The sequence below is a fragment of the Alnus glutinosa genome, chromosome 3, assembly GCF_958979055.1.
Source record: "Alnus glutinosa chromosome 3, dhAlnGlut1.1, whole genome shotgun sequence".
Classification (NCBI taxonomy): Eukaryota; Viridiplantae; Streptophyta; class Magnoliopsida; order Fagales; family Betulaceae; genus Alnus; species Alnus glutinosa.
The window spans coordinates 34727955-34755624 of NC_084888.1; the positions used below are offsets into that span (position 1 = coordinate 34727955).

The 27670-nt window shown below is 37.0% G+C and overlaps 3 protein-coding genes, 3 long non-coding RNA genes and 1 pseudogene across 6 annotated transcripts; 3 read left to right on the plus strand and 4 right to left on the minus strand.

Annotated features, from left to right (window-relative positions):
* Nucleotides 1-552: 552 nt before the first annotated feature.
* Nucleotides 553-1774, plus strand: LOC133862519 (uncharacterized). Its single transcript, XR_009899235.1, has 2 exons — nucleotides 553-899; nucleotides 1137-1774. It is a non-coding gene; the product is annotated as an uncharacterized LOC133862519 (long non-coding RNA).
* A 1540-nt stretch (nucleotides 1775-3314) lies between these two features.
* LOC133862513 (heat shock 70 kDa protein 1-like) lies at nucleotides 3315-6758 on the minus strand. Its single transcript, XM_062298348.1, has 2 exons — nucleotides 6382-6758; nucleotides 3315-5058 (listed from the first exon to the last, which is right to left on the minus strand). Exons 1-2 carry the CDS (start codon nucleotides 6593-6595, stop codon nucleotides 3482-3484), a joined length of 1791 nt encoding a protein of 596 aa, XP_062154332.1. The 5' UTR covers nucleotides 6596-6758; the 3' UTR covers nucleotides 3315-3481.
* A 193-nt stretch (nucleotides 6759-6951) lies between these two features.
* Nucleotides 6952-7857, plus strand: LOC133862518 (uncharacterized). Its single transcript, XR_009899234.1, has 2 exons — nucleotides 6952-7308; nucleotides 7631-7857. It is a non-coding gene; the product is annotated as an uncharacterized LOC133862518 (long non-coding RNA).
* A 3108-nt stretch (nucleotides 7858-10965) lies between these two features.
* On the minus strand, nucleotides 10966-15364 carry LOC133863405 (heat shock cognate 70 kDa protein-like; annotated as a pseudogene).
* Nucleotides 15365-15812: 448 nt separating this feature from the next.
* LOC133862509 (heat shock cognate 70 kDa protein-like) lies at nucleotides 15813-19569 on the minus strand. Its single transcript, XM_062298343.1, has 2 exons — nucleotides 19274-19569; nucleotides 15813-17728 (listed from the first exon to the last, which is right to left on the minus strand). Exons 1-2 carry the CDS (start codon nucleotides 19485-19487, stop codon nucleotides 16086-16088), a joined length of 1857 nt encoding a protein of 618 aa, XP_062154327.1. The 5' UTR covers nucleotides 19488-19569; the 3' UTR covers nucleotides 15813-16085.
* A 297-nt stretch (nucleotides 19570-19866) lies between these two features.
* Nucleotides 19867-20644, plus strand: LOC133862726 (uncharacterized). Its single transcript, XR_009899281.1, has 2 exons — nucleotides 19867-20165; nucleotides 20474-20644. It is a non-coding gene; the product is annotated as an uncharacterized LOC133862726 (long non-coding RNA).
* Nucleotides 20645-24262: 3618 nt separating this feature from the next.
* Nucleotides 24263-27648, minus strand: LOC133862506 (heat shock 70 kDa protein 1-like). The gene is made up of 2 exons (XM_062298341.1): nucleotides 27295-27648; nucleotides 24263-26055 (listed from the first exon to the last, which is right to left on the minus strand). Exons 1-2 carry the CDS (start codon nucleotides 27506-27508, stop codon nucleotides 24398-24400), a joined length of 1872 nt encoding a protein of 623 aa, XP_062154325.1. The 5' UTR covers nucleotides 27509-27648; the 3' UTR covers nucleotides 24263-24397.
* Nucleotides 27649-27670: the final 22 nt, after the last annotated feature.

The window sequence follows — 27670 nt, forward strand, 5'->3', positions numbered from 1 at the left end:
AAAATAATGTTTGTTCATTGATTATTCGCATGATATTGAGTCTTGCAATGCCTCCACTAACAAATAGAGTTTGACCCACTTGTGAAGAAAAGTGTTAAAATATTGATTTACTTTCTCCAATCAACTTCATTTTTTAAGATAAGTGACGATTTAAAAATATACAAAGAATGAATCAATATACCTACTACCAAATATAGAAGCTCATTGACTAATTTATATTACATTACATTCACCATTTACCTAAGTTCATACTAAAAATGGGTCATGCATGTTTTGATCATTACAAGCTATCCAATGGGTACTTTTTCATCTCGAGAGTTGTACCTACAGTTGTATAACAATTATTTATCTTTCATCTTAGCTCTTTTACTCTCCGTGAGTATAAATGTTTTTTTGTTTTATACTTAATTTTCAATTAATTTGGACCGCAAACGCTTCACATGACACATTATTCCCCCTTATAAGATGTGTGAAAATATGGTTACCTTTATGCTATTATTTGGTTTTCTTTTTTTATTGAATATTGTTATGATTACGCAAGAAAAGTAAAATTATGTGATAATTTGGTTATGTTTATGTTTATAATGCTACTTTTTTTGTTTTGATCGTGGCCATTTGTAAAATTCGTGTTCAATAGTATTCAGGAACTATTCGTATTCGTATTCTTTCGCGCGAGTCACCTGTGATTCAGACTAGACGCGTGGGGAGGGAGGTTTCAAAAATCAGTGGGCAGAAACGACCTTTGTTGTGCGCGGGTGGTGATTATAATTATGAATCAGAATTTTGGAGGGGGTAGACAACCCACGGGGACTCCATCGTTTGCGCGGTCGTGCTTGGTTGTCGTCGTCTCGCTCCTTGCTGGCGCATCCGTTGTGCACAACACATATAACCCTGAAATCGTAACCCTCTCTCTCTCTCTCTCTCTCATGACGTTAGTTTATATATTGAAAGACATATCATTTCTGGTACAAAAGTTGATATATTGGAAGTAAGTGGTCATGACGTGTTTGATAAAATGTCCGAAAGATTATGTGTCTACTGTCCTGTTATGACAATGCCGTAATCGTTTATGATAAATGTTATCTGCACTACGGCTATGTTCGTAGTTAGATCTTGACATGTCTTTTTTCTACTAGTACTGTGTGCAGACGTTGCCTCCAGGCTCCAGCGGAGAGTATTGATGGGACTAAGCTGAAACAATCTGAGAAAGAATGAAATATGTTCGAACCGAAATTTTATTCAGGTCAGACTGATCAATATATGAGATATGTGGCCTAGCTTTGAAGCCAAATCCAGTTTCAGCATTTGAACATTTTTGCTTCTCCACATCTTTGCAAACTTGGTTCATGGAGCAAGCCCAACAATAGAGGTGATGCCTAAGGGTTCGAGCGAAAGACCCACGCTTAGAAGACCTGTGCTTTGAAGACTTGGTGTTCGGAATACCCATGTTTAAAAGACCCACGCTCGGAAACCCACTGCTCAGATTCCTAGTGTACGGAAGATCCAGTTAAGTTTTCCGCTCCATTTATCTTGCTTCAGTCCGGTAGTCCTGTCTCGGTGTTCCAGTAATCTTGTCTGTTGGACTGGTGGTTCATGTAGCTTGCGGTTTCGGAGTTTTCTACTTTAAACCTTTTGTTCTCTGCAAGCCAATGAATCTGGATTTGCTTCAGATGTTGATAGGCAATTTGACCGATCTCTCAGCTGGAAGGTGAGATGGTTGCCTTTGTATGTTTTTGCCCCTTAATTAATTGGGTGTTGAAGCTCTCTTGGTAAAGTTGGCAGAGTTGGCGAGGAAGAAAGCAACTATATTGTGCGGATGAGTGGATTTTTGTCTTTTCCTTTTATTAACCCTTGTATTGACAAGAAGGCCTCTCCTGTTGAAAGAAAAAAAAAAACCCACCCTCCTTTTTTGGTCGAAGAGAGAGAGAGAGAGACCCATTTTGTTGCTCTTTATTCATCAAATACAAAATCAGAGACCCATTTCTTTTCATTCTTTTTCAACAAATGCAAAGGAAACAGAGGAAGAGAGACCCATTTTTCTTCCTCTTCATTAGCCGAAAACATATAGAGAAAGAAACCTTAACGTTCTCCCCTTAGAAACGAAACTTTCTCACACCAAGCTTCTTGCGTAGTACTTTGACGAGCACTAAGAAGAGAAAGAAATGCCAAGTGGTGAAGAAAGCGTGACTCAGATCAACAACGAGAATGATTTTGACTTTCACTTGACCCCACCAAGACTCAACCCAACTTTAGACTAATATAGGCAAGAAAAAGAATCTTCGCCTCTGTTGCTGGGCTTGCGTCAAGAACCAGCTTGCACAAATGTGGAGAAGCAAGAAGAAGAGGAACACGTTCCCACTGCCCTTAAATGATATCATGCAGGAAACCACAAAAGAAACTTTGCTTCATATAACTTTGAGTTAAAAACATTGCGTTTGAGTTAAAGGAATTTTGGAACAATCTTAGCCGTCCATTAATTTACAACATCTGTGCTATAGTTTAAAACTATAGCACAGAAGTCGTATTCCGCAGGCGTGACACGAGATTTGGGGTCGTGTAACGATTCAAAATTGATTTTTATTTTGATTTCTTATTATTTGATGGGAGAAATAAATTAGGTAAAAAGTTTTAATTGAGGGTCTCGAATCTAGCATATAAATAAAGAGTATGTATATTCTATCAATATGAGCCTGAAGGTACAATTAGGAATAGGTTAAAGATACTTCTCTACTAATTAATTTTTCAAGTTTTTGTTGCTGGTTCTTTAATTCACTTGAGCAAATATGGATGAATTTTATTCTGAATCTTTTTCCACTACATATTTTAGCATAATATTTATTTTGTATGCTAACACATAATATATATATATATATATATATATATTTATTTATTTATTTATCTTAAAAGCTTAAGTTGATAAGAGATTGTGAATTTCATCATTTAATTTCTATTCTAATATTCTCCCTCAAGTGTTGGTACAAACTATTAGTCAACAAGTGAGACTCAACATATAAAATGTTCAATTTAAATGAGAGATACTCCCCTTTATATGTGGGTTCAAACTTTTCTTTAGTAACTGATTCGAATGCTTAATACATAAAATGTTTAATTCCAATGAGAGGTGAAGATAATGTTTGTACTCAAGAATTTTTTTCAAATACCATTTTAAATTACTAGTTATCTTAAAAACTTAAACTACTAAAAAAAAATAAAAAATAAAAAATTCAATAATTTAATTAATATTCTTATCGCTATGAACTTGTTGCCCCGTTCTCTTCACTAGGTTAATATTCTGTTCCAATTTGAAAACTAACTAACCAAATTTCTTTTAATATTCCGTTCACATTTGATAACAAAGTAAGAAAATTTGAACACACTACATAATTAACTATCATCAAAACACACTGGCAACAAAAATGCTCAAAATAATTCTGGATACATTTGCACTAATAATTAAGGTGCTATAACGGACTCTAGTTTCCTAATTGTCATCTCCCTCCGCATGCTGGACACCTTCTAACAAATGAATCACCTGCTTAACAGCAGCTTCAATCTTCTCCTTACCATCAGTGTCAAGCTTTTCACCAATCTCCTTACCATTGAGAATGTTCCTCATTTTGTACGCATAGTTCTCCAGAGCTTCCTTGGCCCTAACGTTCTTCTTGTGCTCATCATCTTCAACTTTGTATTTCTCTGCGTCCTGTACCATCCTATGAATCTCTTGCGTGGATAGTGAAGCCTTGTAATTTGTAATTGTGATTTTGCAATTTACACCAGTAGTCTGCTCCACAGCAGAAACATTCAAGATACCATTGGCATCAATCTCAAAGCATACTTTAATTTTAGCGAAACCCTTGGGCGCTGCAGGAATGGGGGAAAGGTTAAATTCTCCCAACCAGTTGTTATCAATAACTCTTGCTCTCTCACCCTCATAAACTGAGAACAAAACAGAAGTTTGGTAGTCATAGGTGGTGGTGTAGTTCTCCTCCATCTTGGTGGGAATGACGGTATTCCTCGGAATCACAACGGACATGTCACCTATAAGAACTTCCACCCCAAGGGACAGAGGGATGACATCCAAGAGAACAATGTTTTGAACTTTCTCATTACCCATACCGGCCATCTTTGCAGCATGAACAGCGGCTCCGTAAGCCACAGCTTCATCTGGGTTGATGCTCTTGTTAAGTTGCTTTCCATCAAACAAGTCTTGCAACAGTTCTTGCACCCTAGGAATTCTGGAAGAACCACCAGAAAGAACGACATCGTGGATTTCGCTCTTGTCCATCTTAGCATCAGTCAAACACTTCTCCACAAGCTCAATAGACTTCCTAAACAAGCCCATATTGAGTTCCGCAAATTTAGCACGAGTAATAATTGAGGAGAAATCAATACCATTATATAAAGAATCGACTTCAATGGTAGTCTCGGCTGTAGAAGAAAGAATTCTCTTCGCTCTTTCACAAGCAGTTCTCAACCTTCTTAAAGCTTTGGCATTTCCACTGATATCCACCTTGTGATCCCTCTTAAATATTTTAACGAAATGCTTTAACATTCTGTTATCAAAGTCCTCACCTCCGAGACGAGTGTTTCCAGCAACAGCCTTTACTTCAAAATTACAATCGTCAATGGTAAGAAGTGAGACATCTGTAGTGCCACCACCCAAATCAAAGATCAACACATTTCTCTTACCAATGTCTACCTTGTCAAAACCGTAACAAATGGCTGCGGCCGTTGGTTCGTTGATTATCCTCATGACATTGAGACCTGCAATGCCTCCAGCATCCTTTGTGGCCTTACGCTGTGAGTCATTGAAATAGGCAGGGACAGTGACTACAGCATTGCTCACGGTTGTGCCAAGATAAGCCTCTGCAATCTCACGCATATATTTTATGACCATAGATGAGATTTCTTCTGCAGCAAAATGCTTCTCTTCACCCTTATAAGTGACAACAATCATAGGTTTGTCGATAGGACCTTCAATGACCTTAAATGGCCAGCGCTTGATATCATTTTGAACTAAGGAATCACTAAATCTCATACCAATCAACCGCTTTGCATCTGTAAAATAAGAGAAAAATGATAAAATGATTCAAGAGGCCTAAAGTAGGAGTATCAAATCTCAATATTTATGAGATTTAAATAGGCATTACCTTCTTTTCTTTTCTTTTTTTCTTTTTCTTTTTCTTTTTTCTTTTTTAACTAATAAATTGTTATGGTGGCACAGGATCATATTTAGGATTTGAAAATGAACTTGTGCAGTTAGTAGGTTCCATATGCCTCTAAAAAGTAAAAACTATATATATAAAACAATCGGCATATTAAGAATTGGAATGAAAGAGTAGCTATGTGGCACAAGATCAATGCGTAACCTCATTGGAAAAAATAAAAAAATTTATTTGTCCAATTTTATCAAGAAGTAATTTATTTTTATCAAGATCATCGACTTTTTGGGTCAAGATCGTCTAGCAGACAATCTGTTGTAAGTTTATTTTATTTTTTATTAAATCTATAACAAAACAATCATATAAGATCAGAAAGTCATTTCAATATTTCCTAAGAGATCGCTTGAAATGTTTTTCACCTGTTGATTGAGTTTGAATTAAAAATGGACATCTAGATTTATGTTATGTGAATGATTTCATAGACATAGAATGGGATAATTTGTGAGGTTTTAAAGGAATCTAGACTATTTAAATTCGTTAAAGAGAACTTAAATATTTTCAAACACAAGGTTTGAAATTAATTTTCTACATACCTTCTCATTATGCTTAAATAGAAAATATTACAACCCTAGAGGTGAAAATAAATAAATAAAAATATATATGGTAATCAAATTTGCCATCAATTACAATCAATACTCTAAAAAGTAATTATTGTATAAGGTAAGTATAAATTCATAACATGTACTCTAAAATAAGAAAAATATCCTACCATATATATTATATATTTTAATATTCATATCTACTCCGCCTAAAATTCCATTTTCATATCAATTTATAACTAATCACCTTTCACCTCTTCCTCTTTTTACTTTTTTTTTTTTTTCCCCAGAAAAACCCTGTATATAATCTAGTCTAAATTACTGTTTATTTTATTTTATATATATATATATATAGCCTTTCACTGTTTTACTTAAACCCTGAGACTTCTGATTTCACGAATTAAAATCCTAAACCTTCATATATAGATTAAATATGTTCCTTTCGTCCAATTTGAACACATTTAGACGCCAATGAGCACAAATTGGCACACCCTTGACAAGCACGCGCCATTGACAATAAAGCCTAGTGTTTCTTTTTGTTTTCTTTTTTGGTTTACTGTGTGTCACATAGGAAGAGGAAAGAGAAGGAAAGAAAAGAAAAAAAAAAAGTGAGAGATTACCAAAGATAGAGTTAGTGGGATTCCTGGCCACCTGATTCTTGGCAGCATCACCGACCAAACGCTCTTTGTCATTGAAGGCAACATAAGACGGCGTCGTCCTGTTGCCCTGATCGTTCACTATTATCTCAACTCGATCATTCTGCCACACTGCCACGCACGAGTACGTGGTCCCCAGATCAATCCCAATCGCTGGCCACTCTCCTTCGCTGGCCATTCTCGACGTCTGGAATCACGTACGTAAATGATGTAGATGAAGGAAGACTCTGAGTCAACGATCACGAAAGTGAAGTAGATGACAGGTTGAAGATGGTCATTTTATAGAATTTGTTTCCTTGCTCACGAAGCAGACAGAGTATCTTATCGTGCTAAAGGGTTTGAAAAAAGTTGCCTCTTTAACATGAAATGACTTTCATTCGTTTCTAAAGCAAATACGAAAGCTACTTTATCTCTTTCTCTTTGACAGTGTGTAGGTGTCTAATCTCGTAGCTTTATTTAAATCATAAATAAATGGAGAGAAATTATTTTATAATCTCTAATAGTGTATATGTTTAGTATCCAGATCCACTTTAGTTCATTAGAGCCGGTTGATGGCTAGGATCTCTTTGAAGATCAAGGCTATCAACCGGCCACGTACTCAAGAAAAAAGAAAAACTCTAAATTAATCCCATCCAGCCTATCTTCTGTCCTTTCTTTCATTTCTTCCACCGCTCCCATTTCTCCCACGTTCCTCGGCTCTCTCCAGCGGACTCATGAAAAAGTTGAAAGGCTTCTGCTTCTTCAGGATTCAGATTTTTGGCATAACCATCAACAACCGTATTGTTAAGAAATCAAATTCTTCTCAAACAGCATATCAAAAGCTTTACGGGCAGAAGAGAGTGGGCAGTACCTTGACCTCTTAGTAGAGAGAGCCAGAGGATATATGCACCGGTAAACTATGTTGGAAATATAAAGATGTGAAACTACATAAAGTTGAAGAAATAAGAAAAATAAATACTGTATAAAAAAAATATTGGACAAAAAGGTGAATCTAAATCTATCTTTTAGATAAATATTGTCTCTTACTTAATCAACAAGTTTTGCGAATGTAAATCTTTTTCTCTCATGACGTTAGTTTATATATTATATCATTTCTTATACAAAAGTTGATAAATTGGAAGTCAGTGATCATGAAGTGTTTGATAAAATATCCGAAAGACTATGTTCATAGTTAGATCTTGACATGTCTTTTTTCTACTACTACTGTGTGCAGACGTTGCTACCAGGCTCCAGCGGAGAGTATTGATGGGACTAAGCTGAAACAACCTGAGAGAGAATGAAATAAATATGTTCGAACAGAAATTTTATTCAGGTCAGACTGATCAATATATGCTATATGTGGCCTAGCTTTAAATTCAAATCCAGTTTCAGCATTTGAACATTTTTGCTTCTGGGTTTGTTTGGAATACATTTTTGCTAGTTTAGGTTGATATTTAGAAATGCCTCTAATCCAATTTAATTATCAGAATTTTAATTTGTGGAAACTGCATTTGCAAGCAATCCAACTGGAAAGAACGGCTAGAAACACTTGGAAAAGTAATTACCAAATCTGTTTTTGTAATTTACTTCAGTATCATAACATTCAAGCAAATAAAAGATTCATATCCTCTCACTACAAGAATTTTGGTATTTAGCGACGACAAAACGATGATGCTAAAAATTCAAAAGTCGCCGATAATAGGTCATAACAATTGCTAGCTCCATCTAGAAAGGTTACAGCAACGACCTCGATGTCGCCACTAATAGCGTAAGGACTTAAACTTCATCGTGGATATTGAGTTATCAGCAATGACCCATGGTCGGGGCGGATAACTTTGTACTGCTTTTATATATATCAAAACGTCGTCGTTTTAAACACAAAGTTGTCTTCTCGTGGTTTCCTGTTTGACACTATTTAAGGGTAGTGTCTTGCTTCTCCACATCTCTGCAAACTTGGTTCTTGGAGCAAGCCCAACAATAGAGGTGACGCCTCAGGGGTCGAGCGAAAGACTCATGCTTAGAAGACCTGTGCTTTGAAGACCCGGTGTTCGGAATACCCATGCTTAAAAGACTCACGCTCGGAAACCCACTGCTCGGAATTCCCGGTGTATGGAAGATCCAGTTCAGTTTTCCTCCCTATTTATCTTGCTTCAGTCCGGTAGTCCCGTCTTGGTGTTCCAGTAATCTCGTCTTGTGGTTCATGCAGCTTGCATTTTTGGAGTTTTCTACTCTAAACCTTTTGTTCTCTGCAAGACAATGAATCTGGATTCGCTTCAGATGCTGATAGGCAATTTGACCGATCTCTCAGCCGGAAGGTGAGATGGTTGTCTTTGTATGTTTTTGCCCTTTAATTGGGTGTTGAAGGCTCTTGGTAAAGTTGGCTGAGTTGGCGAGGGAGAGAGAAACTATTGTGTAGAGGAGTGGATCGATTTTTGTCTTTTCCTTTTATTAACCCCTGTATTGACAAGAAGACCTCTCCTATTCAAAGAAAAAAAACCCACCCTCCTTTGTTGGTCGAAGAGCTAGAGAGAGACCCAATTTGTTACTCTTTATTCATCAAATACAAAATCAAAATGCAATTTCTTTCCGTTCTTTATCAACAAATACAAAGGAAATAGAGGAAGCGAGATCCATTTTTCTTCCTCTTCATTTGCCGAAAATAGAGAGAGAAAGAAACCTGAACGTTCTCCTCTTAGAAACAAAACTTTCTCAGACCAAGCTTCTTGTGTAGTAATTTGACGAGCACTAAGAAGAGAAAGAAATGCCAGGTGGTGAAGAAAGCGTGACCCAGATCAACAACGAGAATGATATTTTGACTTTCACTTGACTCCACCAAGACTCAACCCAACCTCAGACTAATATGGGCAAGAAGAAGAATCTTCGTCTCTGTTGCTGAGCTTGCGTCAAGAACCAGCTTGCACAGATGTGGAGAAGCAAGAAGAAGAGGAACACATTCCCACTGCCATTAAACAGCATCAAGCAGGAAACCACAAAAGAAAAATGTTTGCTTCAGATAACTTTGAGTTAAAAACGATTGCGTTTGAGTTAAGAGAATTTTGGAACAATCTTACCTGTTCATTAATTTACAACATCTGCGTTGTAGTTTAAAACTACAGCACAAAAGCCGAATCCCACATGCGAGACACAAGATTTGGGGGATACATTCCAAGGCAAACGTCTTGCAATGATTTGGTAATTTATATTAAATAAAGAATTATTGGGAGAGTTGAAATCAAAATTGATTTTTATTTTTATTTTTACTTACAAAAAAAAATTGATTTTTATTTTGATTTCTAGTTATTTGATGGGAGAAATAATCAGGTAAAAAGTTTTAATTGAGGGTCTCAAATCTAGCATATAAATAAAGAGCATGTATATTCTATCAAAATCAACGTAATGGTACAATTAGGTATAGGTTGGAGATAGTGCCTCTCTACTAAATTATTTTTCAGGTTTTTGTTTCTGATTCTTTAATTCGCTTCAACAAATATGGATAAAGGTTATTTTGAATCTTTTTCCACTACATATTTTAGCATAATATTTATTTTGTATGCTAACACGTAATTTTATTCTCTATTTATCTCAAATGTTTAAGTTGATAAGAGATGGTGAATTTCATTATTTAATTCGCATTCTAAAATTCTTCCTCAAGTGTCGGCACAAACTCTTTGTCAACAAGTGAGACTCAACACGTGAAATGTTCAATTTAAATGAGAGATACTCTTCTTCATGTGTGAATTTAAACTTTTCTTTAGTAATTAATACTGATGGTTAACACGTAAAATGTTCAATTCAAATAAGGTGAATTATGAAAATAATGTTTGTACTTAAGACTTTTGTTTAAATACCATTTTAAATTACTAGTTATCTTAAAAACTTAAAATAATAATATAAAAAAAAATCAATAATTTAATTAATATTCTTACCGCTAGCAACTTGTTTCCCCGTTCTCTTCACTAGGTTAATATTCCGTTCAAATATTTAATAAAGATAAATACAAAAGGGTATAGAGTTTGATAACTAACTAACCAAGTTTCTTTTAATATTCCGATCACATTTGATAACAGAGTAAGAAAATTTGAACACTACACATAATTAACTGTCATCAAAACACACTGGCAATAAAAATGCTCAAAATAAGTCTGGATGCATTTGCACTGATAATTATGGTGCTATAACGGACTCTAGTGTCCTAATTGTCATCTCCCTTCGCATGCTGGACACCATCTAACAAATCAATGATCACTTGCTTAACAGCAGCGCCAAGCTTTTCACCAATCTCCTTACCATTGAGAATGTTCCTCATTTTGTAAGCATAGTTCTCCGAAGCTTCCTTGGCCCTAACCTTCTTTTTGTGCTCATCATCTTCAACTTCGTATTTCTCTGCGTCCTGTACCATCCTATGAATCTCTTGCGTGGATAGTGAAGCTTTGTAATTTGCAATTGTGATTTTGCAATTTACACCAGTAGTTTGCTCCACAGCAGAAACATTCAAGATACCATTGGCATCTATCTCAAAGCATACTTTTATCTTAGCAACACCCTTGGGTGCTGCAGGAATGGGGGACTCTAATTGTCATCATCAAAATAATGATGTCCATATGTCTTTGCAATGATGGGATTGCAGATTAACTCAAGTCCAATCAGCTTGTCCTCAAACGCATCTGCCTCCGCATGCTGGATACCATCTAACCACTCAATCATGTGCTTAATAGCAAGCTTTAATCTTCTTCTTACCAGCAGCGTCAAGCTTATTACCAATCTCCTTATCATTGACAATGTTCCTCATTTTGTAGGCATAGTTCTCCAAAGCTTCCTTAGCCCTAACCTTCTTCCTGTGCTCATCATCTTCAACTTTGTATTTCTCTACGTCCAGGACCATCCTATGAATCTCTTCTGTGGATAGTGAATCCTTGTAATTTGTAATCGTGATATTGTAACTTAAGCCAGAGGTCTGCTCCACGGCAAAAACATTCAAGATACCATTGGCATCAATCTCAAAGCGTACTTTAGTATGAGTGACACCCTTGAGTGTAGTAGGAATAGGGGAACGCCTAAATCCTCCCAACCAGTTGTTATCCATAACTCTTGCTCTCTCAAAAACCTTCTTAGCATTGAGGAGAGAGACTCTCTCGCGTGCGCCTGTTTCTGGTTACAAGCTTGAAATCTGCTGTTCGCCGGGAAGGGGGGCTTGTTCGCCTCCCTTCCCTGGTGGTGTTTTTTGTTTCCCCCATGGTGTCTTCCATGGTGATGGGTTTTGTTCTCCCAGCCGTTTAGGCTGTGGAGTTTGTGTCCTCCGAGTCATCCGGGCTCTGGAGCTTTGTGTTTATTTATGTTTGGTTTTTCTTTCTTTTCGTCTTCTCTGGCAGGAGGTTCTTCCCAAGGCGTCCGGCGGGGTGCTTTGTCTTCGTTTTTGTCTCGCTGGTGGAGGGCATTAGTGCCTAATCTGTCTATTCTTTGGATGCTAGATCTACGCTTAGCCATCGGCTTTCTAGAGACACGCGCCGCTCAAACGGGTTCGCCGGCGTCGTCTTGTCCCGCTGCTGTTTGTTCCGGTCGTCGGGATCATTGGTGACCGGCGCGTGATCGTCACGCGCCAGTGAAGTTTTCTCTTCGTCGAGAGCGTGGAGGTCTCGTTCCGGCGTTTTTTCGCCGGGCAAAGGTGGTGGCCGGGCACTGGTGGACTGATCTGATGGTTGGCGGTTACGGGGGTGGCGCGTGTTGTACACGCGCCGGTCTCCGGTGAGGACAGTGTTATTCCTCCGACGTGTTGAGTTGAATTTGTTGCTTAGATGTGTTTGTGCATTCTCTTGTTACTAAGTACAATTGCCTATGTATGGCTCAGGTTTTACTAGAATTTTTCTTTGTTAGGGGGCTTATTGTAATTTTAGTGAAATTTGAGTTTCCACATATGTAATTGTTTTTTAAGTCAGATCCTTCTGGCTTAAGAGTGTGTGGGGGGTATGTCCCTCATTGCTCATAATGTAGCCCTTGGGCATTTTAGATCCTAAATAGCACATGCTATTTGTTCAAAAAAAAAAAAAAAAAAAAAAAAAAAAAACTCTTGCTCTCTCACCCTCATAAAGAGAGAACAAAATAGAAGTTAGGCTGTCACAGCCGCGCGGTGGTACCGTAGTTCTTCTCCATCTTGGTGGGAATGGTGGTATTCCTCGGAATCACAACAGACATCTCACCTTCACGTACCTCCACCCCTAGGGGCATATGGGTGACATCCAAGAGCACAATGTCTTAAACTTTCTCATTGCCCATACTAGGGATGTAAATAAGCCAGTCCGTTCGACAGCCCGCTCGATACCCGCTCGGTTTAGCCCGATCCGAACTCGAGCTCGCGCGATACTGTAGAAACTCGATCGTTACTGTTGAAACCCGCTCAATTAGTAAGTGATACATACCCGACTCGCTCGACGAAACTCGATAGGGGCTCGCGAGCTCAACTAGTTTAAAGCTCGACCGGATCGCTCGCCCAACAAGTTAGTTCGACTCGTTAGCTCGTTCATATCTTACATATATATTAGTAAATAGTAAACATAGTATAATATATATAGTATTACATATTAATTATAATACTTTGATAACAATATTTAGTATGTTAAATTAACATATTAATTTATTAATAGTTAGTATATAACAATATAACAATATTAAATAGTTAGCATATATATATAAACACATATATCACATCACACATGGTTAACAATAGTTATATATTATACTTATATTATAGTTACTTAGTTATATAGAATATATTAGACTTACTATTTGTTCACATTATACATATACCATTGTTTATACTCTGTAGTTATATATAATAACATATTATTAATTTGTTACTTATAAACTATAGTTATGTAATATATTTTATAATATGCCTTATATACTTACATATTATATATTTATGTTATTAATAAATGCATAGAGGTTTTTCATAAATTTGGGCTTGAATTCTGCTTTGATCACTCATTGAAAAATTTAATAGTTTACATCGAGCTCTAGTTGAGCCGAGCTTGTCCAGTAACCCGGCTCGACTAAAATGTCATTTTCAACGAACTCGAGCTTGAGCTCGAGCTCACCCGAGTTTTAAACGAGCCGAGCTTGAACATGTAATTTATAGCTCGGCTCGAATTCGAGCTCGACTATTTAGGCTCGACTCATAAACGAGCCAGTCTTGAAATCTTCAAACTCGACTCGGCTCGGCTCGACTCGATTACATCCCTAGCCCATACCATCCATCTTTGCAGCTTGAACAACGGCTTCGTAAGCCACAACTTCATCTGGGTTGATGCTTTTGTTAAGCTGCTTTCCATCAAACTAGTCTTGTAACAGCTGTTACACTGTGGGGATTCTGGAAGAACCACCAGTAAAAACGACATCGTGGACTCCTCCCTTATCCATCTTAGCATCAGTAAATGTCAAACACTTCTCCACAAGCTCAGTAAACTTCTTGAACAAGCTCATATTGAGTTCCGCAAATCTGGCACGAGTAATACTTGAGGAGAAATCAATACCATTATACAAAGAATCAACCTCAATCATAGTCTCAGTTGCAAAAGCATGAATCTTCTTTGCTCTCTCATAAGCAGTTCTCAACCTCCTTAACGATCTGGCATTTCCACTAATGTCTTCCTTGTACTGCTTCTTAAATATTTTAACAAAGTGTTTTAACATTTGGTTGTCAAAGTCTTCACCTCCAAGGTGAGTGTCTCCAGTAACAGCATTCACTTCAAAAGTACCTTCATCAATGGTAAGTATTGAGACATCTGTAGTACCACAACCCAAATCAAATATCAAAACATTTCTCTTTTTGATGCATACTTTGTCAAGACCGTAACCAACAGCTGCGGCTATCGGTTCATTGATTATTCTCATGACATTGAGTCTTTCAATACCTCCAGCATCCTTTGTAGCCTTATGCTGTGAATCATTGAAGTAGGTCAGAACAATGACTACAGCATTCTTCACAATTCTGTCAAGGTAGGCCTCTGCAATTTCACCCATCTTTTTTAAGACCATAAATGATATTTCTTCTACAGCAAAATGCTTCTCTTCGTCAGGATCTTCAATGACCTTGAATGACCAGAGCTTGATATGATTTTGAACTAAGGAATCACTAAATCTCCTACCAATCAACCGCTTTGCATTTGCAAAATAAATAAGAGAAAAATGAGAAGATGATTCAACAAGACTAAATTAGAAGAAGCAAAAAAAAAAAAAAAAATGTCCTAATCTTTAAAGTATGTGTCACTTGCATAATTTTATTGACAATATTTGTTATATATAATTGCTTATGCATAAAGAAGTTTTTTAAAAATAAAATTGATAAAATCGTATATATTTAAGATCGTGCATTAGTCTTGCTGCCCGTGCTTTTAACTACTATAAGGTTTAAAGCTTTTTGAGTCTAGTTTTTTTTTTTTTTTTTTTGAAAGGCTTTTTGAGTCTAGCTGACATGGAATGTTTGACTAGTAGATTAGGACTCTTGACAAGGAGTGCCGGGGCAGATGATATAGGCATAGACCCTAGCCAGCAGCTTGGTTGCCTCCAGTTTTTTTTTTTTCTTCTTCTTTTCGGTTCTTTTGAATAATTTTTGTGGTTATTTGCTTTGATTTTCGCTTGCAAATACTCGGTGGGAGCTTAGGCCAGGGGATTTTGATCCCATTGAAAAGTTTTGGATGAGATTTTCACCGGAAATAGGTGGCCGAACCATCTCAAGGCTTCGGTCACCTTCTATTTGGTCAAAAGATGAGGCCAAGTAACACTTTTTTTTTAGCTTAGCTTTAAAAATAAAAATTATGGACGACACATGTCATTAATTACATAATTTGATCTAACATGAAACATTAACGGAATTCGTCAAGATGTTGAACGAAATTAAGTTAACAATAGGAACTTATTATTTGTTATTTTAGCATATTACAAGAAAATCAATATTATACCACATAAAGCTCATCGTACATCAATATAATTGCATAGACTAATTTTACATTTTTTTATAAAAGAAAATTAGTTTGATCTTCAAGACAAGTGGCAATTAATGGTAATTGACTCGATGGACATGTTTTCTTATATATATAGCAGGCAATTAAGGATTGCATAGACCATGGTTAGATTAATTAGGCACATTCATCTCTCTCATTATTCGTGTTTAATTAATTAATGAAGTAACGTTTCATCATTGTTGGGTGGGGTTTAGGCCGGGCACAATATTTCGAAACATCTCGCTTAGGTTGACGTTTAGAACCTAGATAAAGCAAGATGCCTCAATCCAATTTATTTAGAATCCCAAAATCCAGGTCAGGCTTTACTTCGATTCCACCACAAACATCAACGTTTCACATCATCATTGAGCCTTATCATCGTAGCGGACATATACTCAAAGTTGTTGTTCTAAAACGCAATGAAACAATAACATTCGCATCAACAATGACAAAACCATCAATTACACATCAAATTTCAAATTTTCCCACTACTACCGAACAAAGCCACATCAAAACACACACCGGCAACAAAAATACACAAAATTAAGTCTGGAAAAATAAAGTCGGGATACTCAATATATAGTTCCTAATTTCATCCATTGCACTGATAAGGTGCTATATCGGACTCTAGTGTCCTAGTTGTCGTCATCAAAATAATTGTCATCTTTTTTATGAGAGGAGCTGCTCAATCGCTTATTGTCGTCTAGATATCTTTGCAATGATGGGATTGCAGATTAACTCGAGTCCAATTAGCTTTTCCTCAAACTCATCTGCCTCCACATGCTGGATACCATTTAACCAGCGAATCACGTGCTTAATAGCAGCTTCAATCTTCTCCTTACCAGCAGCGTCAACCTTGTCACCAATCTCCTTATCAGTCACAGTGCTCCTCATTTTGTACGCATAGTTCTCCAAAGCTTCCTTAGCCTTAGCCTTCTTCATGTGCTCATCATCTTCAACTTCGTATTTCTTTGCGTCCAGAACCATCCTATGAATCTCTTCAGTGGATAGCGAAGCCTTGTAATTTGTAATTGTGATACCATAACTAATGCCAGTGGTCTTCTCCACGGCAGAAACTTTCATGATACCATTGGCATCAATCTCAAAGCATACTTTAATCTGAGGGACACACTTGGGTGCTGCAGGAATGCGGGTAAGCTCAAATTCTCCCAACCAGTTGTTATCCACAGTTCTTGCTCTCTCACCCTCATAAACTGAGACCAAAACAGAAGTTTGGTTGTCAAAAAAAGTGGTGTAATCATGATCCATCTTTGTAGGAATGGCGGTATTCCTGGGAATCACAACGGACATCTCATCAAGACGGACCTTCACCCCAAGGGACAGAGGGGTGACATCCAAGAGAACAATGTTTTGAATTTTCTCATTACCCATACCGGCCATCTTTGCAGCTTGAACAGCGGCTCCGTAAGCCACAGCTTCATCTGGGTTGATGCTCTTGTTAAGCTGCTTTCCATCAAACAAGTCTTGCAACAGTTCTTGCACCCTGGGAATTCTGGAAGAACCACCAGTAAGAACGACATCGTGGACTTCGCTCTTGTCCATCTTAGCATCAGTCAAACACTTCTCCACAAGCTCAATAGACTTCCTGAACAAGTCCATATTGAGTTCCGCAAATCTAGCACGAGTTATACTTAAGGAGAAATCAATACCATTATATAAAGAATCGACGTCAATGTTAGTCTCGACTGCAGAAGAAAGAATTCTCTTTGCTCTCTCACAAGCAGTTCTCAACCTCCTTACAGCTCTAGCATTTCCATTGATGTTCTCATTGTGATGCCTCTTAAATATTTTAACGCAATGCTTTAACATTTTGTTGTCAAAGTCCTCACCTCCAAGATGAGTGTCTCCAGCAACAGCCTTTACTTCAAAAGTACCATTGTCAATAGTAAGTAGTGAGACATCAGTCGTGCCACCTCCCAAATCAAAGATTAACACATTTCTCTTACCACTGCCCACCTTGTCAAGACCGTAACCAATGGCTGCAGCCGTTGGTTCGCTAATTATCCTCATGACATTGAGACCTGCAATGCCTCCAGCATCTTTTGTGGCCTTACGCTGTGAATCATTGAAGTAGGCCGGGACAGTGACTACAGCATTCTTCACAGTTGTGCCGAGGTATGCCTCAGCAATCTCACGCATCTTTTTGAGGACCATTGATGAGATTTCCTCGGCAGCAAAATGCTTCTCTTCACCCTTATAAGTGACAACAATCATAGGCTTGTCGATAGGACCTTCAATGACCTTGAATGGCCAGAGCTTGATATCGTTTTGAACTGAGGAATCACTAAATCTCCTACCAATCAACCGCTTTGCATCTGTAAAATAAAAGAAAATTGATAAAATGATTCAAGAGGACTAAAGTAAGAGTATCAAATCTCAATATTTATGAGATTTAAATAGGCATTACCTTCTTTCTTTCTTTTTTGTTTTTTACTAATAAATTGTTATGGTGGCGTAGGATCATATTTAGGATTTGAAAATGAATTTGTGCAGTTAGTAGGTTCCATATACCTCTAAAAACTATATATTTAAAACAGTCGGCATATTAAGAATTGGAATGAAAGAGAGCTATGTGGCACAAGATCAATGCGTGTAACCTCATTGGAAAAAACAAAACAATTTATTTGGCCAATTTTCTCAAGAAGTAATTTATTTTTATCAAGATCATCTACTTTTTGGGTCAAGATCGTCTAGCGGACAATTTGTTGTAAGTTTATTTTATTTTTTATTAAATCTATAACAAAACAATCATATAAGATCAGAAAGTCATTTCAATATTTCCTAAGAGGTCGCTTGAAATGTTTTTCACCTGTTGATTGAGTTTGAATTAAAAATGGACATCTAGATTTATGTTATGTGAATGATTTTATAGACATATAACGGGATAATTTGTTAGGTTTTGAAAGAATCTAGACCCTTTAAATTCGTGAAAGAGAACTTAAATATTTTTGAACACAATGTTTGAGATTAATTTTCTACATACCTCATTATTTCATCATGCTTAAATAGAAAATATTACAACCCTAGAGGTGAAAATAATAATAATAATAATAAACAAATTTGATTTGATTTGATTACCGTCAATTACAATCAATCCTTTAAAGAGTAATTATCGTATAAAGAAAGTATCAAATCATAACATATACTCTAAAATAAGAAAAATATCCTACCATATATATTATATATTTTAATATTCATACCTACTCCGCTTAAAATTCCATTTTCATATCAATTTATAACCAATCACCTTTCAACTCTTCCTCTTTTTCCTTTTTTTTTTCCCCAGAAAAACCATGTATATAATCTAGTCTATATCACTGTTTATTTTATTATATATATATATATAGCCTTTCACTGTTTAACTTAAACCTGAGACTTCTGATTTCATGAATTAAAATCCTAAACCTTCATATATTATTTAAATATGTTCCTTTCGTCCAATTTGAACACATGTAGACGCCACTGAGCATAAATTGGCACACCCTTGATAAGCACGCGCCATTGACAATAAAGCTTAGTTTTTCTTTTTCTTTTCTGTTTTTGGTTTATGGATAAAAAATTTTTATAAACTGATTTGTAGGAAATTTCCTACAACCTACATATAAAAGTGACATATGTCCTTTAAGTATGTGAGAATCACATATTTTTTATTAATGCTATTAAAAATGCATGTAAGAAGCACATGTTATTAAAAAAAATATGTGAAAAGAACGCGTGTCACTTTTTTTTATATGTGGGTTGTAGAAAATTTCTTACAAACTGGTTTGGAGGAAATTTTTGTCCTTGGTTTACTGTGTGTCACATAGAAAGTGGAAAGAGAAGGAAAGAAAAGAAAAAGGGAAATGTTAGTGAGAGATTACCAAAGACAGAGTTAGTGGGATTCTTGTCCACCTGGTTCTTGGCTGCATCACCGACCAAACGCTCTTTGTCAGTGAAGGCAACATGAGACGGCGTCGTCCTGTTGCCCTGATCGTTCACTATTATCTCAATTCGATCATTCTGCCACACTGCCACGCACGAGTACGTGGTCCCCAGATCAATCCCTATCGCAGGCCACTCTCCTTCGCCGGCCATTCTCGAAGTCTGGAATCACGTACGGAAATGAAGTAGATGAAGGCAGACTCTGAGTCAACGATCACGAAAGTGAAGTAGATGACAGGTTGAAGATGGTCATTTTATAGAATTTGTTTCCTTGCTCACGAAGTAGACAGAGAATCTTATCGTGCTAAAGGGTTGAAAAAAGTTGCCTCTTTAACATGAAATGACTTTCATTCGTTTCTAAAGCAAATACGGAGGTTACTTTATCTCTTTCTCTTTTCTTTTTGCAAGTCTCGTGGATTTATTTAAATCATAAATAAATGGAGAGAAATTATTTTATAATTTATATACTATTTATAATCCCTAATAGTGTATATGTTTAGGATCCAGATCCTCTTTAGTTCATTAAATCGACCGGCCACGTACTCAAGAAAAAAGAAAAACTCTAAATTAATCCCATCCAGCCTGTCTCCTGTCCTTTTTTGTCATTTCTTCCACCGTTTCCATTTCTTCCACGTTCCTCGGCTCTCTACAGCGGACTCATGAAAAAGTTGAAAGGCTTCTTCAGGATTCAGATTTTTGGCATAACCATCAACAACCGTATTGTTAAGAAATCAAATTCTTCTCAGACAGCATATCAAAAGCTGTACGGGCAGAAGAGAGTGGGCAGTACCTTTACCTCTTAGTAGAGAGAGCCAGAGGATATATGCACCGGTAAACTATGTTGGAAATATAAAGATGTGAAACTACATAAAGTTGAAGAAATAAGAAAAAAAAAAATATTGGACAAAAAGGTGAATCTAAATCTATCTTTTAGATAAATATTGTCTCTTACTTAAACAACAAGTTTTGCAAATGTAAATCTTTTTCTCTCATGACGTTAGTTTATATATTATATCATTTCTTATACAAAAGTTGATAAATTGGAAGTCAGTGATCATGAAGTGTTTCATAAAATATCCGAAAGACTATGTTCATAGTTAGATCTTGACATGTCTTTTTTCTACTACTACTGTGTGCAGACGTTGCTACCAGGCTCCAGCGGAGAGTATTGATGGGACTAAGCTGAAACAACCTGAGAGAGAATGAAATAAATATGTTCGAACAGAAATTTTTTTATTCAGGTCAGACTGATCAATATATGCTATATGTGGCCTAGCTTTAAATTCAAATCCAGTTTCAGCATTTGAACATTTTTGCTTCTGGGTTTGTTTGGAATACATTTTTGCTAGTTTAGGTTGATATTTAGAAATGCCTCTAATCCAATTTAATTATCAGAATTTTAATTTGTGGAAACTGCATTTGCAAGCAATCCAACTGGAAAGAACGGCTAGAAACACTTGGAAAAGTAATTACCAAATCTGTTTTTGTAATTTACTTCAGTATCATTTAAACATTCAAGCAAATAAAAGATTCATATCCTCTCACTACAAGAATTTTGGTATTTAGCGACGACAAAACGATGATGCTAAAAATTCAAAAGTCGCCGATAATAGGTCATAACAATTGCTAGCTCCATCGAGAAAGGTTACAGCGACGACCTCGATGTCGTCACTAATAGCGTAAGGACTTAAACTTCATTGCGGATATTGAGTTATTAGCGACAACCCATGGTCGTGGCTGATAGCTTTGTATTGCTTTTATATATATCAAAACGTCGTCGTTTTAAACACAAAGTTGTCTTATCGTGGTTTCCTGTTTGACGTTATTTAAGGGTAGTGTGTCTTGCTTCTCCACATGTCTGCAAAACTTGGTTCTTGGAGCAAGCCCAACAATAGAGGTGACGCTTCAAGGGTCGAGCGAAAGACTCACGCTTAGGAGACCTGTGCTTTGAAGACCCCGGTGTTCGAAATACCCTTGCTTAAAAAACCCACGCTCAGAAACCCACTGCTCGGAATTCCCGGTGAACGGAAGATCCAGTTCAGTTTTCCTCCCCATTTATCTTGCTTCAGTCTGGTAGTCACGTCTCGGTGTACCAGTAATCTCGTCTGGTGGTTCATGCAGCTTGCGGTTTTGGAGTTTTCTACTTCAAAACTTTTGTTCTCTGCAAGTCAATGAATCTGGATTTGCTTGATAGGCAATTTGACCGATCTCTCAGCTGGAAGGTAAGATGGTTGCCTTTGTATGTTTTTGCCCTTTAATTGGGTGTTGAAGCACTCTTGGTAAAGTTGGCTGGGTTGGCGAGGAAGAAAGCAACTATTGTGTGGAGAAGGAGTGGATTTTTGTCTTTTCCTTTTATTAACCCCTGTATTGACAAGAAGGCCTCTCCTGTTCAAAGAAAAAAAAACCCACCCTCCTTTGTTGGTCGAAGAGCTAGAGAGAGACCCATTTTGTTACTCTTTATTCATCAAATACAAATTCAGAAACCCATTTCTTTTCATTCTTTTTCAACAAATGCAAAGGAAACAGAGGAAGTGAGAGACCCATTTTTCTTACTTTTCATTTGCCGAAAAGAGAGAGAGAAAGAAACCTGAACGTTCTCCCCTTAGAAACGAAACTTTCTCGCACCAAGCTTCTTGCATAGTACTTTGACGAGAACTAAGAAGAGAGAGAAATGCCATGTGGTGGAGAAAGCGTTACTCAAATCAACAACGAGAATGATTTTGACTTTCACTTGACCCCAACAAGTCTCAACCCAACCCTGAGACTAAATATGGCAAGAAGAAGAATCTTCGGCTATGTTACCGGCCGGCTTGTGTCGAGAACCAGCATGCACAAATGTCGAGAAGCAAGACGAAGTGGAACATGTTCCAACTTCGTTGCCACTAAGGCGATATGTGGTAAAAAAATCTATCGTTTTTCCTCTGTGAGCAAAGGTCTTTTTTGGGCGTGACAAGGGAGGAGGGGATCCTTTGGCTTCCCTCCTCCCGTAGGATGTGGTAGGTTTTGTTTTGTGAATAAGTCTCATTCTCTCTTTGGGTGTCGTATGCATCTGAAGCGGTTACGGGCTGGAGAAGGTTTTTCTTTCACTTGGTAGGGTGTAATCGGCAGACGATTTCTCCTGATTTGCGGCGCCCGATGTCTGATTTCTACCAAGATTTTGTGATTTGCCGCTGGTTTGGTTGGTTACGTTGGAGACGAAATCGCGTGACGAAATCGTACAAGTCCTAGTTTGGTTTTTTCTTCCAAGGATTTTTTGGCCTTTTTGATCCGCCGATGCTAGTTCGGTTGTCCATACCAGAGACGACATCGCTCAGATGCTATTCATGGTTGTTTTGTAGCAGTGACGGCTTAGGGATTTTGCACTGGAAGGGCGGTTTAGAGGAAAGGGGATCGGCGGTTTCAGCGTTTTTGTTTTCACCGATTTTTTTGCAACTGGGGCGACGTGCGACACAAATTCCGAACCGACTTTGCTTGATTGTGGGCAATTTTTTTGGGTGCGGACTAGGGACGATTTTCTTGGAACTACTCAGGAATCATTGGGGGTGATTTTCTTGGAATCGCAGAACGTGCATCAAACTGTTTTGTAGTTGTGGGAAGTGGGAGAAATGGTCCGGCCTTTGCATTTGTAGTTGTTTTTATTTTTTGTTTGTCTTGTTGTTTCCCCTTAGCCTTTTGAGCTAATGGTGGAGTTGTTTATCCCCTTGGTGTTGATCCGGTGGTTTTGGTTGTTGGTGTGTTCTTTTGGCAGTTTGCTCTGTGTTTGTCACCGTAGAGGCATCATTTTGTTTGGCTAGGTTTTTATTTGTAGCAGTGCTGCCTGTATTGGTCTGAGTCTTTTGGCTCAGGTGAGATATTCCCTTATTTGGGGATGTCTTGTGTACACCTATATGGTGGTTTGGTCTATACCTTTCTTTTGATCAATGAAAGATTTATCTTTCCTTCAAAAAGAAAAGAAAAAGTGGAACATGTTCCCACTGCCCTTAAACGACATCAAGCAGGAAACCATGTACAAATGAAACGTTTGCTTCAGATAACTTCGAGATAAGACAATTTTGGAACAATCTTAACTGTTCATTGATTTACAGATGTTGTAGTGTAAAACTACAACAGATAAGCTGGATTCCACAGGCGCGACATGAGATTTGGGAGACACATTCCAAGGCAAACGTCTTGCGACGGTTCGATAATTTATTTTAAATAAATAATTATTCGGTGAGTCGAAATCATAATTTTTTTATTTTTATTTTGATTTCTTATTATTTGATGGGAGAAATAAATTAGTTAAAAAAAATTAATTGAGGGTCTCAAATCGAGCATATAAATAAAAGAAATGTATAATCGATCTATCAGTACGAGCTTAAGGTACAATTAGGTATAGGTTGGAAATACCTCTCTACTAAATTATTTTTCAAGTTTCTGTTGCTGGTTCTTTAATTTGTTTGAGCAAAAATGGATGAAGGGATTCTAAATCTTTTTTCACTACATGTTTCAGCATAATATTTATTTTGTATGCTAAGATATAATTTTTTTTTCTCTATTTATCTCAAAAGCTTAAGTTGATAAGAATTTGTGAATTTCATCATTTAATTCGTATTCCAAATATTCTCCCTTAAGTGTCGGCACAAACTCTTAGTCAACAAGTGAGACTCAATACTTGAAATGTTCAATTTAAATAAAAGATACTCTTTCTCATGTGTGAGTTAGTAACTGATATGGATACGTACTTAACACGTAAAATGTTCAATTCAAATGAAAGGTGAATTACGGAAATAATGTTAATACTCAAAACTTTTGTTCAGATACCATTTTAAATTACTAGCTAGTTATCTTAAAAACATTAAAAAAACAAAATCAAACATTTAATTAATATTCCCCGTTCTCTTCACTAGGTTAATATTCCGTTCGAGTTTAATAAGTAACTAACCAAATTTCTTTTAATATTCCGTTCACGTTTGATAACTAAGAAAATTAACTGTCATCAAAACACACTGGCAACAAAAATGCCCAAAACAAGTCGGGATACATTTGCACTGATAAGGTGCTATAACGGATCCTCTAGTGTTCTAATTGTCTTCATTTTTAATATTTGCGATGATGGGATTGCATATTAACTCAAGTTCAATCAGTTTGTCCCTGAACTCATCTCCCTCCGCATGCTGGAGCAGCTGGACACCATCTAACCAATGAATCACCTGCTTAACAGCAGCTTCAATCTTCTCCTTACCATCAGCGTCAAGCTTTTCACCAATCTCCTTATCATTGAGAATGTTCCTCATTTTGAACGCATACTTCTCCAAAGCTTCCTTAGCCCTAACCTTCTTCTTGTGCTCATTATCTTCAACTTCGTATTTCTCTGCGTCCTGTACTATCCTATGAATCTCTTGTGTGGATAGTGAACCCTTGTAATTTGTAATTGTGATTTTGTAACTTACACCAGTGGTCTGCTCCACGGCAGAAACATTCAAGATACCATTGGCATCAATCTCAAAGCATGCTTTCATATTAGCGACACCCTTGGGTGCTGCAGGAATGGGGGAAAGCGTAAATTCTCCCAACCAGTTGTTATCCACAACTCTGGCTCTCTCACCCTCATAAATTGGGAACAAAGCTGAAGTTTGGTTGTCATAAATGGTGGTGTAGTTCTGCTCCATCTTGGTAGGAATGGCAGTATTCCTCGGAATCACAACGGACATGTGCCCTTCATAACCAAAGCTCACCCCAAGGGACAAAGGGGTGACATCCAATAGCACAATGTGTTGAACTTTCTCATTACCCATACCGGCCATCTTTGCAGCTTGAACAGCGGCTCCGTAAGCCACAGCTTCATCTGGGTTGATGCTCTTGCTAAGCTGCTTTCCATCAAACAAGTCTTGCAACAGTTCTTGCACCTTGGGAATTCTGGAAGAACCACCAGTAAGAACGACATCGTGGACTCCGCTCTTGTCCATCTTAGCATCAGTCAAACATTTCTCCACAAGCTCAATAGACTTCCTGAACAAGTCCATATTGAGTTCTGCAAATCTAGCACGAGTAATACTTGAGGAGAAATCAATACCATTATATAAAGAATCGACTTCAATGGTAGTCTCGGCTGTAGAAGAAAGAATTCTTTTTGCTCTCTCACAAGCAGTTCTCAACCTCCTTAAAGCTCTAGCATTTCCACTGATATCCTCCTTGTGATGCCTATTAAATATTTCAACAAAGTGCTTTAACATTCTGTTATCAAAGTCCTCACCTCCGAGGTGAGTATCTCCCGCAACGGCCTTCACTTCAAAAGTACCCTCGTCAATGGTAAGTAGTGAGACATCTGTAGTGCCACCACCCAAATCAAAGATCAACACATTTCTCTTACCAATGTCCACCTTGTCAAGACCGTAACCAATGGCTGCGGCCGTTGGTTCGTTGATTATCTTCATGACATTGAGACCTGCAATGCCTCCAGCATCCTTTGTGGCCTTACGCTGTGAATCATTGAAATAGGCAGGGACAGTAATTACGGCATTCCTCACAGTTGTGCCAAGGTAGGTCTCTGCAATCTCACGCATATATTTTATGACCATAGATGAGATCTCTTCTGCAGCAAACTGCTTCTCTTCACCCTTATAAGTGACCACAATCATAGGCTTGTCGGCAGGACCTTCAATAACCTTGAATGGCCAGAGCTTGAGATCATTTTGAACTAAGGAATCACTAAATCTCCTACCAATCAACCGCTTTGCATCTGCAAATAAGAGAAAAATGAAAAAATGATTCAAGAAGACTAAAGTTGAAGAAGTAACATATCTCAATATTGATGAGATCTAAATAGGCATTACCTTTTTCTTTTCTTTTTTGTTTTTACTATAAAACAATCGGCATATTAAGAATTGGAATGGAAGACTAGCTATGTGGCACAAGATCAATGTAACCTCATTGGAAAATATAAAACAATTTATGTGGCCAATTTTCTCAAGAAGTAATTTATTTTTGTCAAGATCTTCTACGTTTTGGGTCAAGATCAAATTCGATGGTGTTGTGAAGTACATGGTAAAGTTACCAATACTAGTAGATAATTGGTTGTGAGTTTATTATTATTATTATTATTTCTATAACAAAACAATCATATAAAAGAAAGTCATTTCAATATTTCCTAAGAGATCGCTTTAAATGTTTTTCACCTGTTGATTGAGTTTGAATTAAAAATGGACATCTAGATTTATAACCAATCACCGTACCTTTCAACTCTTCATCTTTTTCCTCTTTTTTTTTTTTTTAAAAAAAAGCCCTGTATCTTAATTGAGTTTTGAAAAACCCTTTGTGATCTATTCTAAATTACAGTTTGTTTTATTATATATATATTGCCTTTCACTGTTTTACTTGAACCCTGAGACTTCTGATTTCATGAATTAAAATCCTAATATATTGCATTCATATGTTCCTTTCGTCCAATTTGAACATGTAGACGCCACTGACCATAAAATGGGCACTCCCTTGATAAGCACGCGGAACATTGGCGCCATTGACAGTAAAATGCTCTATTTACAGTAGTGTCATAGATTAGAATGCTCTATAATTTTAAAGAAATTTTAAAATTTTAAATTATATGAATTCAGACTGTTTTTTAAATTGAAAGACGTGAAAAATACTACATATTAAATATATGAAAGTTTAACAAGGCCCCCAAAAAAAAAAAAAAAAATTATATATAATTTTTTCTTCACTTTTGAAGAGTTAATTCTTCTTTACTAAACTAAAAGACAATTTTCTGCATAAATATTTTATACGACGTAAAATGTAAAAACCTGATAAAAATATCCTTAATTCTCATTTTTAATCCATTTTATGTATAAACGACTTAAATTTACACGATTTGAGAATATATAATCAAAAAAAAAAATTATAAGAGATCATAATCTGCCAATCACATCTGAAAAAGAAAGAGAATGAAAGAAAAGAAAAAAAAGAGAGAGAGATTAATTACCAAAGACAGAGTTAGTGGGATTCCTGGCGACTTGGTTCTTGGCAGCACTACCGACCAAACGCTCTTTGTCAGTGAAAGCAACATAAGACGGCGTCGTCCTGTTGCCCTGATCGTTCACTATTATCTCAACTCGATCATTCTGCCACACTGCCACGCACGAGTACGTGGTCCCCAGGTCAATCCCTATCGCTGGCCACACTCCTTCTCCGGCCATTCTCAACGTCTGGAAGCTAGATCACGGAAATGAAGTAGATGAAGGAAGACTCTGAATCAACGATCACGAAAGTGAAGTAGATGATAGGTTGAAGATGGTCATTTTATAGAATTTGTTTCCTTGCTCACGAAGTAGACAAAGAATCTTATTAATGGTTTATCG

Excerpts from the sequence above, each read along its gene's own strand:
- LOC133862513 (XM_062298348.1), bottom strand. The coding sequence starts at position 6,595 with ATGGCCAGCGAAGGAGAGTGGCCAGCGATTGGGATTGATCTGGGGACC. Across the intron at positions 5,059-6,381 it reads TCCCACTAACTCTATCTTTG|ATGCAAAGCGGTTGATTGGT; the intron begins GTAATCTCTCAC and ends CTTATTTTACAG.
- LOC133862509 (XM_062298343.1), bottom strand. The coding sequence starts at position 19,487 with ATGGCCGGCGAAGGAGAGTGGCCTGCGATAGGGATTGATCTGGGGACC. Across the intron at positions 17,729-19,273 it reads TCCCACTAACTCTGTCTTTG|ATGCAAAGCGGTTGATTGGT; the intron begins GTAATCTCTCAC and ends TTTATTTTACAG.
- LOC133862506 (XM_062298341.1), bottom strand. The coding sequence starts at position 27,508 with ATGGCCGGAGAAGGAGTGTGGCCAGCGATAGGGATTGACCTGGGGACC. Across the intron at positions 26,056-27,294 it reads TCCCACTAACTCTGTCTTTG|ATGCAAAGCGGTTGATTGGT; the intron begins GTAATTAATCTC and ends TCTTATTTGCAG.